Source organism: Myotis lucifugus, unplaced genomic scaffold (genome assembly GCF_000147115.1).
Source record: "Myotis lucifugus unplaced genomic scaffold, Myoluc2.0 scaffold_49, whole genome shotgun sequence".
Taxonomy (NCBI): domain Eukaryota; kingdom Metazoa; phylum Chordata; class Mammalia; order Chiroptera; family Vespertilionidae; genus Myotis; species Myotis lucifugus.
The window spans coordinates 608485-621435 of record NW_005871097.1 but is presented as its reverse complement, the minus strand read 5'-3'; the positions used below and the strand labels follow the sequence as shown (position 1 = coordinate 621435).

Here is a 12951-nt window from a genome sequence, read left to right as displayed (position 1 = left end):
TTAAAGTATGTTTTTATTTCAGAGAGAAGAAGGGAGAGAGAGAGATAGAGACAGAGAGAGAGAGAGAATCATCAATGATGAGAGAGAATCATTGATTGGCTGCCGCATGCACTCCCCCCACTGGAAATCAAGCCCACAACCTGGGCATGTGCCCTGACCAGGAATAGAACCATGACCTCCTGGTTCATAGGTCCACACTCAACCACTTAGCCAGACCAGCTGGGTGAATGTGTTTTATGTATTCAATAAGTAGAGATTAGGGCAACAGGGTATTTATTTAGAAAGGATGGTTAGATTTCTACATCACAGTAGGTACTAAAATTCCAAGTAGATCACAGAGCTAAATGCTAAAAATAAACCCATAAAAGTGGTAGATGAAAATGTAAGAGACTATATTTAAGACCTTGGTGTAAGAAAGGATTTTCTAACCAAAACATGAAACCCAGTAGCCAGATCTGATTCCTCAAAAATGAAAACTTCTGTACATATGCAATAACAGACAACATAATCAATCTTAAAAAATAGGGAGAAAATATTTGTAACTTATGTTATAAACATGGAGTTAATATCCAGAATATATACAGATCATAAGGAGACAAGTATCCCCAAAGAAAATTGGACCAACACAAAAATACAAAAGCCAATAATGCATGGACACTCAACTTCACTAATAATAAAATGAGATGCAAATTGAATGAGAAAGAGTTATTTATTTAAAGTGGCCCAAATTAAAAATAATTTCTGATAATATCCAATGTTGAATATCCTGCTTGACCATACCCTATTCAACATGGAATTAAGTTTTCGTTTGATGGGCAATTTGGCAGTGTCTACTGAGATTTAGATGTTCATACCCTTTGTTCCAGCTCATTCTTTTCTAAGACTACTAGTCTCCTGGTGCACGAATTTGTGCACATTGAAAAGAAATTAATTAGCAGAAATATTTTAATATCACTATTTTCCCTTTCTCTATAATAGAAGTATCAACCAAATTCACGAACGACAATGACAGATCGAAACACACGTGTGCGAATGGCACCAGTGAGTGCTTTATATGTATCACACATGCGAGAGTCAATTTAGCCTTTTATAGTTATAGAATAAACTTGCCTAATTAGACCTGCTTTCTGATTTAGCTAAACTTTTTCCAGCCCAGTGAAGCACCCCAACTTCTCTTTCAGGTAATTGTCAGCAACACAGTAGTAAATATCAACATGAAGCAGATTATTATTATAGATCACGCAGGGAGAACAAAGGGTAAAATATTTAACTGCAGCAGTGTTTGACTATATTCTGCACAGTGAGAAAACCTGAAGTCATTTTCAAGATTCACCATTTCTTACTTTTCAGTTGGGTCAACTTTCTAAACTTTCTAAATCTCCATTTTCCAGCTAATGAAAAGAAAATAGGATTCTATCGAGTCTCCTATCTACCTACTCCAGGACCTCTGTGAGGATCAAATGAGATGAGGCAGGGGAAAACGCTTCACAGACATTTGGTTACAGTGTAAAATGTTTCCACCTGGCTATAAAGCAAGTCATGTTCCTGGGCTGAAGAAACTCCATGGAGGCTCGTTGCTAGGGAGAGGAAGCTGGATGTTGCTACGTGACATCATTACCCGGACACTTCGCATATTAGCCTTTTATATATAGACTAGAGGCCTGATGCACGAAATTCATGCAAGAGTAGGTCTTCCCTCCCCTGGCTGCCGGCACTGGCTTCCCTCTGGCACCGGGGACCCAGGCTTCCCTTGCAGCCCCAGCTTTGTCTGGAAGGACATCTGGTCTAATTAGCATATTATGCTTTTATTATTATAGATATCCTACTAAAACACAAGTTCCCCAAAATAAATAGGGGAAAATTACATTAAGTATAGGACATGCATAAAACAGTGTTATGCAACCATTTAAAATATATACATCTACATTTTTGTCATAAAAGATGTTTAAGATATTAAATGAAAATGAATTGCAGAATATATGTATTTTATAAATATCTGCAATAATTGTCTTATGTACAGAACAAAAAGAAAATAATAACTGAGCTGTAACAATGGTTATCTTGCATGGAGAGACAATCTATTTACTACTCTCCAATAAATCTATGATTTGGTTTAAAAAATAATCTTTAAAGTACTAATGAAAACTTTGAATAATATGAGAGCAATTTTTTTCATTCTTTTAAAATCAGTTTCTAAATGTCACTGGCATATTCAAGAATGAATTTTGGTAAAATTCATGTGAAAGAATCAACAATTTTCTAAGACCATAAAATCATTATTTTGCTCAGTTTAAAAGTATGAATACTTAAATTTTTTGGTACTTGATTTATCTATATCCCTTATTATGTAAAATTTTACTTACAGTTTGTGGATTAATCTCTTCCTCTCCCATAGGTTCATCCATAATTTGCTGTCCATTCTGTGAAAAGCACAGCAAGTAGAAAGTTACCAAAGCAGATCTTACATCAGTTAAAGTTAAATGAAGGCAGACAAAACAAAATCACATAGGAATATTTTTACCCCTAAAGGGTTCTAATGAAGTACAGAACAACTACATAAGTAAGCAGTTGCCAATTTGCAACAGGGCTGTGCTTCAAAAGTTAACATGTAAATTGTTTATTTTAAACTATAAAAACATTTTTCAATGGAAATGATATAATAAATGATAATTACCTTTCCAGGTGAGCTCTTGAATTTATTTTAATAGTTAAATGCATTACAAATGATCTTATTCAAACCTCATCAAAGTTCATTTACAACACTTTCTATGGGAAAAACATTCTAAATTCCAACTCCATTGATAATTAATCAGGGCAACTGATTAATTATTTCAGGGGAAAATTAAGCTAGATCTCTATATCAAAATAGATTCCAGATGGATTAAACATGTAAATGTTAAAAAAAATTCAACAGTGCTGTCAAATCTTTGAGGGAAGGTGGGGGTGGCTGGGTGGGTGGGAAGAGATTAACCAAAGAACTTATATGCATATATGCCTAACCCATGGACACAGACAATAGTGTGGTGAAGGCCTGGGGGGATGGTTGCAGGGTGGAGGGGGTCAATGGGGAAAAATGGGACATCTGTAATACTTTCAACAATAAAGATAAATTTTAAAACATATCAAAAAGAAAACTATACAAGTATTAGAAGAAAATACAGGTGAATAATACTTATGGGGTAAGTAGGATGAAAGTAATAAAAAAAACTTCTACTAGACACAAAAAAGTTAAAAGACAAATTGATTACAAAAAATTAAAAGCAACATATGACAAAGGGTTGGTATCCTCAATACATAAAGAGCTTTGTTTTACAAACCTGTAAGAAAAAATGATGAACCTCAACAGAAAAGACCAATAAGGGAAAAAAGAGTTGAGCCTTAATACTAATCAAGGAAATGCATTTAACCAAAAGATACCTCTGCCTTTCAAATTGGTAACGATTTACAGAAAAAAACCACTAGCACTAATATGGAGGAAAGAGCACTCAGGATATACTGCTAGAGAAAGTATAAATCAGCTCAACCTTTCAGGAAGGCAATATAAGTCTGTATTAAAAACAGCCCATCATTTCGACTTTTTTTAAAAAACAATGGACAAGTGTGCTTAGATGTACATACAAGAATGCTCACCATAACTTTTTCCAAAAAGAACTCCCAATTGGAAATCTAAATTCCTAACAATAGAGAACTAGTTAAATATATTTGGTACATCCACATTATGGAATACTATGCAGTCATTAAAAATGATGATAAAGATGTAAATTTATTGACATGAAAAGACAGTCACATGTAATAAGTGAAAAAGCAGTTTACAAAACAATATGGATTGTAATGATCCCATTTTAAATAAATATATACATGTTTCAATGTATATATTTCTATGGGAAAAACTCTGGAAGGATATACATCAAAATGTTAACAATGACTATCTCTGGGTGGTAGAATTTTAGACAATTTAAATTGTTTGTTTTTGCTTCTTTGAATTTTCTAATGTTTCTACAATGAATATGTATAATTTGTGTAATTTAAAGCAAAATAAAACAAAACCAGAGTCAGGAACATATAGTGTCTTCTCCAGTTCCCTCACTGGAAAAAGGTGTAAATTCCCTTGACCACTTGTTAATTCAGCAAATGGACAAGAATCTAAGCTAACCATCTTTGGAGCACTATCAACTAGAAAATAAAAGGTAACCCACCCACTACTCTATACTCCTCATGAGGCAGCTGCTCTGAATTTGAATTCCTTTCTCTATTGTCCCCATCCCTATTCATCCATCCATCCACCCATCCATCCATCCATCCATCCATCCATCCATCCATCCATTTCATTTTATTCTTGCTATGTTCTAGGCACCAAGCTGGAGATGAAAGGTTAACAAACATGCCCCCCATCATAGAGATCCATCCTAGAGGATCTCATAGTTCTACTAACCCATAAAAAGGGTATCTTACATTTTAAAACACTCACAGAATATGTTCCTATATTAGGAAATGCCTATACAATATTACAAAGCACAGAAATGGTGCCAAAATGCAGAAAAGGGGAGGCAGGTATAAGATCTTTATTTTCCTAAGACACTTTCAGAGGCCCATTTCTATGGTAAAGACTCAACTCCATGATACATCTTTCTCCTAAAAGCCACAACCATATATTCAACTGAACACTGATTATTTTTATTTGGGCATCCCAGATAAAATTAAAACTAGATCTTAAAAGAACACTGGCTTTGGAGTCAGAAACCTAGATCAGATTTCTGTTCTTGCACTAATTATGAAGCATTAGATATATGATTTAAACTATCTAAGCTTTAGTTTCTTCATTTGGAAAGTAAAGATTAAAAAGTCTTATCTTCAGAGAATTCTGAAGACTAAATGAGATAAATGAGATAAAACCCTAAGCACTGTGCCTGGCATTTAGTAAACAATCAATTTTAGCTATTTTAATTCTGTCCAAAATTAAATTCAATCACCCCCTCTGTGGCCCACCAATCTGCTACTTCTCCTGTGTTTGGTATCTTAGTGAATGTTATCATTATTCATCTAGTAACCCAAACTAGACTTTTTCATTAATTGTACAGAGTTCTTTTTCTATAATAATCTGCTCAACATCTCTCCTAATATTAGGCTTTTAGAACCCAGGTCTAACTAGAGCTACACTTATATTTTCCATGGGATTATAATTTGAGAACCATCTGCTCCTTGTGACTTTCATGTATGCAAAACAAGACTCACAACTTATAACTTACTTTTAAGGCAAACTGGTACAGCAGAAACAACATTAAACTTGGAATTGGTGGACCAGTTGTAGATTCCTAGGTCTGCCACTTACTTATAAGCTTTTTTGGGGCAATTGAAATTTTCTCCTATCCTGTTACTTTATCTGTTCAAAATGAGGATACTTGCCCTGTCATTGTTAGGCTCAAAACTGAGTTAACTCATAAGAAAGCAGTCTATAAAGAGCTATCTATACCAATGCAAATAACTATTAAGGTGAGGTAGATTATTGAGGATAAAATAATACTCCATAAAGTCCTTTTGATCTTAGAATAAAAAGAAGTTTAGGATTTGTAAGGGATCTTGAAAGTCTTCTGTTCCAAATATACATCATATGCTTTGGTTCTTTCTATCCCATTCTCATCTATATTTGAACACTATCAAGACAAGAATGTACTACTTTACCAGGCAGCCTACTACACCATCTGAGAAAAAGCTTTGGTTGCTAGATAAAATTCATTACATAGTAACTTTCCTCAGCAACAAATTCCCTTTAAGAGGATTAGTAATATATGATGGCTAACTTGCCTGCACCATATCTGAAAAGTCATAGGAAGTAAATCTACAGCTGTAACTATAAACCACCCCAAGGCTGTTCTTTTCTGGATAGCTCAAGTTCCTTCAAACATTCCTTTTACACAGATTAGACCATCTTCTTTCTAACCATGCATCCAATTCCTCTTAAAGAGTGGTATACAGAATTGCATGCAGTGAACATTCCAACCTTGATATGATCAATGTAAAGGGCATATCTTCTTTACTGTCTTAAATAACCTTAATATTAATGCAATTCTCACATGCAATGTTTTTGGAATGGCCACAACACATTGCTGAGTCATACTAAGTTATCTGTTGATTAAATCCTTGTCTTCTTTTTTTATTTATTAAATTGACTAGAGGCCCAGTGCATGAAATTTGTGCATGGGAGGGGGGGGGTCCCTCAGCCCGGCCTGCACCCTCTCCAATCCGGGACCCATCAGGGGATGTCCCACAGGGATCAGGCCTAAACCGGCAGTCGGACATCCCTCTCACAATCCGGGACTGCTGGCTCCTAACCGCTCACCTGCCTGCTGGCCTGATTGCCCCTAACCACCTCTGCCTGCCAGCCTGATCGCCCCTAACTGCCCTCCCCTGTTGGCCTGATTGCCCCTAACTGCCTCTGCCTTGGCCCCCGCCACCGTGGCTTTGTCCGGAAGGATGTCCGGTCTAATTAGCATGTTACCCTTTTATTAGTATAGATTGGGGTGACATTGGTCAACATGAAACATACAGGTTTCAGGTGTGGGTTTCTATGTTACAAGATCTGTATATTGCACCGTGCACCCACTACCCAAAGTCAAATACATCTTCTCTTGTCACCTTATATTAGGACCCCTTTCTTCCCCACTTGTCTTCTTTATTTACATTACAACTAAGTCCTGTATTCTCTATTTTGTACTTGTTACTCATAGTCTCATGAATAAAATCTTATTTTAAATTTTTGTTTCATCTTTTTTCCAGTTCTGATCTATGGCTAGCCTCTATAGATTAGATTCCGAATCTGGTTATCAGCCTCTTTACTATTTTCAGCTTCATGTGATCCATAAATTTTACAATATATTTTCTTTTCTTAACTCCTTACTCAGCTAATTAACACTAATACACTAACAAAGCAATCCAAGAAAAAAAACATTGAGTTAAACTTGATCTAAAGGGATTTTATGCTCTACTTTTTGCAAAAATATCTACCTCCTTTCTAAGTTTAGCAAAGATTAAAATTTTGAACAATTTAATTTTTAAAGCAAGAAAATATGGAGGCTAATAGCAGTGCAGTATCTTTACAAAGATCTACCAAAAATGGATTTTTACTTCAACAAATGTTTGGTATCATTTCATCAAAACAAGGATTCAAAGGTTATCTGTTATAAATGCACAGTTACTTCTGCAGCTAAGAAGTTTCCTTTTTGAAAAATGACTCTTGGCTTCATTAAAGATTAGGTTACATGGACCATCAGTCAGACTCAATATTGCAATTCCTATAGTTCCAATAGTTCAAGAAAGAGCATCTATTAAACTAGAAAACTTATTCCTCTAATTCAAAGAAACAGAGAAAACAGGTGGTCTGAATCTGGCTAGTACCATATTTAAACCCCATCCTGTCACTTACCGCTATAGTTATCTGACCTTGGGTAAGTTACTTACATTTTGAGCCTCAGTTTCTTTATCTGTAAGATGCATATAATATCCACCTCACAGTAATATTGTAATTAAGAGGATCCACCAAGGGACAGTAGAAGCTCAGTAAATGCTACTTCCTGTTCCCTCTTTTGCCTCAATTGACTGTGAAACACTTATATTTCTATAGTGAACTTCTAAATGCAATTCAGTGAACAACTACAAGAGAGTGTTGAAGATACCTGTTTCACCACTTATTACAGCCAAATTCCTATCAAGCAGGGTGGAAGAGATCATTCATATGCGTGGTATATTTTTATACAATGTGGCTAAAGAATGAGAGCAGACAAAAAATAGTTTAAAAGAGAGGCAAATGTATTTATCCTCTCTCATCCCACCATAATGCCTTCCAGCCAAAAAACTGCAAAGCTTGGCAGATTGTACATATGCAAATATTATGTGAAATACTGGAAAAGGTTAGAAAATTCTAATCACGCTTTACTCTGTTAGTCTGAAATGTGTAAAAGTAAAAAATCAGATAACATACACTATGGGTCTCATCAGAACAAATCAGATAAAGGAGACTGTCAGCTTGAGTTTCAGTAGGAATTATTTTCAAAATAACTTCTAATGTTATGGTATAAAATTATCACTTAAGATCATCTTCCTGGTTTAAATTAAAGAGGCTGAACAATTCAAATTAGTCATTCTGAATCAAGGTTTTAGGACTTCTAGGATATTCTCAAGTATTTAAAGGAAAATTCAGAAATGTTTAAAATAAGAACATTTTACTGTTTAAAAAATTCACTTTAAGTAGCCCTACTAAACAGATTTTGTTGTAATGGCATGTTATAATAATGTATATTTCCAGGCTACTGTTTGACACCTTTGAAGAAAATATAAAATAAATTTTAAAAAATGCTTTGAGTTAGCAGGAGATCATCATATACAAATATACTGGGACTAAAAAAATTATCTGTCCCAGTACATGCTAACTTTAACTTAGTAGGACATACACCATGTACTGACATTTTCTTACCTAAAAATGGAATGTTACATATGAACATTGGGAAAAAAGAATTCCTCAGAGAACAACAGCCTTAAATAAGAGGGAGGGAAGAAGAAAAGAAAGGGTCCAGAGCCCTAGTGGAGACCCAGGTTGTAGGAATGAGCATGGACCATACTTTTTTTTTAACCACCTTCAAAGTATATTTGCCTTCCAAGCTCATGATATCAGTGATGGTTTTCCTGCCCAAAGTGTGTAACAGGAGTTCCATGAAGGTGCTGAGGATGAGGCATTAGAAACCTCTCTCAAACTTCAGTTAAGATATGATAAAATTGTTCAGAATCCAAAGAATCTATGCAATCACAATGAAACAACAAGAAACAAGCATTTTATAGTCTTAATAAGGAAGGTATATAATCCTTACCAATGTGACAGGATTAAGAATCAGCTCCTCATTTATCCTAAGGAAATATCAGAGATGTGCATAAAGACTTAATGTACAGTGATAGTCATCATACTCATTATACTGAAAAATAGAAAACAATCTAAATGACCAACGGGACTGGTAAAATAAATCATAATACATCTATTCATATGTAGGAATACTATGCAATGGTTAAAATCAGGGCCTCAAAGGAAAATTAATGATGCAAAGATATGTTTGCAATATATTAAATTAAAAGGGATACAAAACTATGTAGTATGACCCCAATTTTGCACCCCCTCCCAATATGTGTGCATGTAAGTAGCAAAGTATATGTAAAATCTTATCAGTAGTTACCTGGGTCATAGGATTTTCTTCTTTGTACTGTATTTTCAAAAGTATATGCATTTATTATATTTTATTTTTTAAAGATATAAAACAATCAATGTAATTAGAAAAATCCATTTATTCTAGATAAGGTGCCCTTATACCTGCTTTGCTATTCCTCCAGCAACTAAAGACCTGCTAGTAGTCAAGACTGTTCTATTTTCTAGACAAGGATAGGAATGACCTCTGGTTATATCTTCATTTTAAGAAGTTTTTTCTTTCCTTTCTGGTCCTGTGGTTTTGGCCTTAGAAAATAGATACATTTTAGGCCTGAATCCACCTCATGTTTTTTAGAGTGTACCCCTAAGGGGAATTCTGCTTATGAAACAAGAGTATGTTGAGATAAGAAGAAAAGAAAACACGATAGCCAAAATTAAATCTGCATTGTGAATAGCAAGTATTAGAATTGACACTGCAGAAAACGGAATCCATGCCACGGAGGACACACTTGAGTACATGAAAAAGAAAATGAAAGAAAATATTTAAAAATTATGGAGGACAGACATAGAAATAATCTATGAATACAAATGTTCCTAAAGAAAAAACAGAGCAGTTTAATCAATCAAAAGTATAAGAAAACTTTCCAGTTCCGAAAAAAAATACCTGAGACTGGAGACTGAGAAGGTTCAACAGAGATCATCAACACCAAGACATGTCCTGGCAAATGTTTTTAAATTTCAAGGATAAAGATATAATCCTATAAGCATACAAGCAGAAAAAAATAGGTTATTTTCAAAGGAACTAAAACCAGATTGACCTCAGAGTTTTCCCCTGCAACAATAAAATGCCAGAAGACAATGAAGTATTGACACAGAGTTGAAAGGGAAAAATTATGATCTAAGAATTTTATACCTTGTCCTAGTTTTTCATGTACAAATGCCACAGGAAATTATTCTTAGGTTTGCAAAGCCTTATAAATGTCACCATTCTGGTAGTACCTTTTTTCATAAATTGTTCAAAGGCGTGTCCTAGACTATTGAAAGAGAGTCAAAATAAGAATTCAAGAATATTGAAGTAGGAAAGAAATGCTGAAGTATACTGACGCCAACTTAATATCTAGAAATAACTGGGTGGAAAAGTTAAGCCCACTTAAAAAAAGGGTCAAAAATGAAGGAAAAATTGATATAAGTATATAAACAATATAAAACTTTAGAAAGTTAAAGGTAAGATCTATAATGTCAGGCTAAATTAATGTGAACTCAAAATAAGAGTTAGTGGAAGAAGGGAGAAACAGAGATTCTAAATTTTCTGTCCTAAAAGGATATTTAAAAACCACTATTTTTAGTAATTAGCTAGTAAATATAAAATTTGCAATGTTTTTTAAAAAACATACAATAACCAAGAATTTTATTTACTTATTGCAGTCCAAATCACTAGAAGATAGTAACTGGCAGACTGTGAATAGTACTTTACACAGGCATTACATTCAACCCTAAGATCACGAGGTAGGCATAATTATCCCTGTTTTACAGATGAGGAAACAAAGGCTCAGCAAAGTTAATTAGTGAATGACAGAAGCAAGATTCAAACCCAGGTCTTTCCAGTTCCATAACTCTTTCATCACTATTTCATAACCTCCTTAACAAACAACCCATGACAAAAATAAAAAAACCCCAAACACAATAAAAAAACTTACAATAAGATGAATGAGATCATTCCAAAATAATGTAAGAAATGTAAAGTGTGAAGTATCTAGTGAAAATTAAGGGTCTTACTGTGTATTTAATGAGATTACAGAATTACTGATGTTTTTATGACTGATGATGATATGGTAATTATGCTTTTAAAAGTCTTTATATTTTCAGAAATATAGATGTAAATATTTACATCTGACGCTGTATCTAGGATTAGCTTCAAAATAATCCACTGGAGCCAGAGAGGGGAAGAAAGAGTATGTGGAGAGGGCGGTGATAATTCTTGAGGCTGGGTTATGGGAATATGGTGGTTCATTATACTTATTCTCTTTACTGTGGCATGTGTTTAAAGTGCCTGATAACAAAAACTTAAAAGCTTAAAACATCCACATAATCACTTACTACTTTAAAGAGAAACCCAAACAAAACAGATAAGCATAGAAAAACATAAAGAAAAAGAAAGCAAGTATTTGTAAGATTAAGGCCAAAAATAAATTGTGAGGGCAAAAACCTTAAGCCAACAAGAAAGGTCATTTAATTTGGACTAAAAATATAATTAGTACTTAATATATGTAGTAATAATAACCACTACCATTTACTAAGGAATTATCATGCACCAGGTAAGTGCTAAGTCCTATAGATCATCTTTGATGCTTCTGACAACTATGAGGCATTATCACTAATTTACAACTGAAAAAATTAAGCCAAGATGGGTATGTTAATCTTTTTAAGCACTGTGTCCTCAATCCCTAGCAAAATGCCTGACAGATTGTAGGTGCTCAATAAATATTACCATAAATGAAAAAACCTAATATCCTGCCTAAGGTTAATAAGCAGAGCCTAATTTCAAACCCAAATCTGATTCTAAAACCCCTATTCTTAATCACATTTAAATCTTTTAATAATGATATTTCATAGTAACAATAAAGATGCTCATTTCCTTCTGTGTTTGCTTCTCTATTTTTCAGATTTTCTATAATTAGCATGTGTTATTTTTTTCAAACATATCATTAAAATAATAAATGCAAAATAGTATTGAACATTTAATCACAGGCTAACTTAACAACATAAAATAAAAGATATTTTGGGGACTATCACATGAAATAAATGGAAACAAAATAGGAGGAATTTTAGCACACTAATGTCAATTAGCATAATGCACAAAATAAAGACCAACCATATGACGTAATTTATGAGAATAAGTAGATAATGAATTTTATAATGTATAAAGAATATAGGTTATTTTCAAGTATCTATGAAAAATTATAAAGACTGAGTGGGGAGGTGGGTGGAGGAAGATTAACCAGAAAACTTACATGCATATATGCATAGCTCATGGACACAGACAATAGGGTCAATGGAAAAAAAACAACAACATAGGGGCTATCTGTAATACTATCAACAATAAAGATAAATTTTTTTTTAAAATATATTTTATTGATTTTTTACAGAGAGGAAGGGAGAGGGATAGAAAGCCAGAAACATCGATGAGAGAGAAACATCGATCAGCTGCCTCCTGCACGCCCCCCACTGGGGATGTGCCCGCAACCAAGGTACATGCCCTTGACCGGAATCGGACCCGGGACCCTTGAGCCCGCAGGCCGACGCTCTATCCACTGAGCCAAACCGGTTCTGACAAAGATAAATTTTTTAAAAAGACTAACCGTGTTCTAGACCATAAAACCCAAAATTCTTAAAAGCAGAAATTGCACAGATCATATCTTCTGATTATGATAAAAAATTGAATAAAGCAATAAACTAAAGCCCTCATTCAAAAATTAATATTCTTCTAAATAAATACTGGCTCAAGGAAATACTAATAACAGATATCATTTATGCAATTCTTATTTTGTTCAAAGTATAGTATTAGTTATGTTACACATATTCTCTCATTTAATCTCAACTAATCATTAGTAAGCCATGAGAGGTATGTTATTATGTATAGTAAAGGGAAAAAGTTAGGTTGAGATTTAATAACCTGTTAAAGATCACAGAACTATTAAGTTTGTAGATAACTGAACCCAAGTCTGAATCCAAAACTTATACTACTACACATAAATGCTGTCATATAT

General features: G+C 34.0%; 1 protein-coding gene across 5 annotated transcripts in view; it reads right to left on the bottom strand.

Annotated features, from left to right (window-relative positions):
* Nucleotides 1-12951, bottom strand: part of RPS6KA3 (ribosomal protein S6 kinase A3) — a 112831-nt gene that overhangs the window by 81180 nt on the left and 18700 nt on the right. For 2 of the 5 annotated variants that reach the window (XM_023753676.1, XM_006088532.3), the window contains exon 2: nt 2364-2420. In XM_023753676.1, the coding sequence (XP_023609444.1) occupies nt 2364-2405 (42 nt within the window). In that variant the 5' untranslated portion in view covers nt 2406-2420. Of the gene's footprint in view, nt 1-2363; nt 2421-8858; nt 8897-9848; nt 9943-12951 lie in introns of those variants that run through there. The other 3 variants (XM_023753673.1, XM_023753675.1, XM_023753674.1) reach the window with 3 other exon arrangements.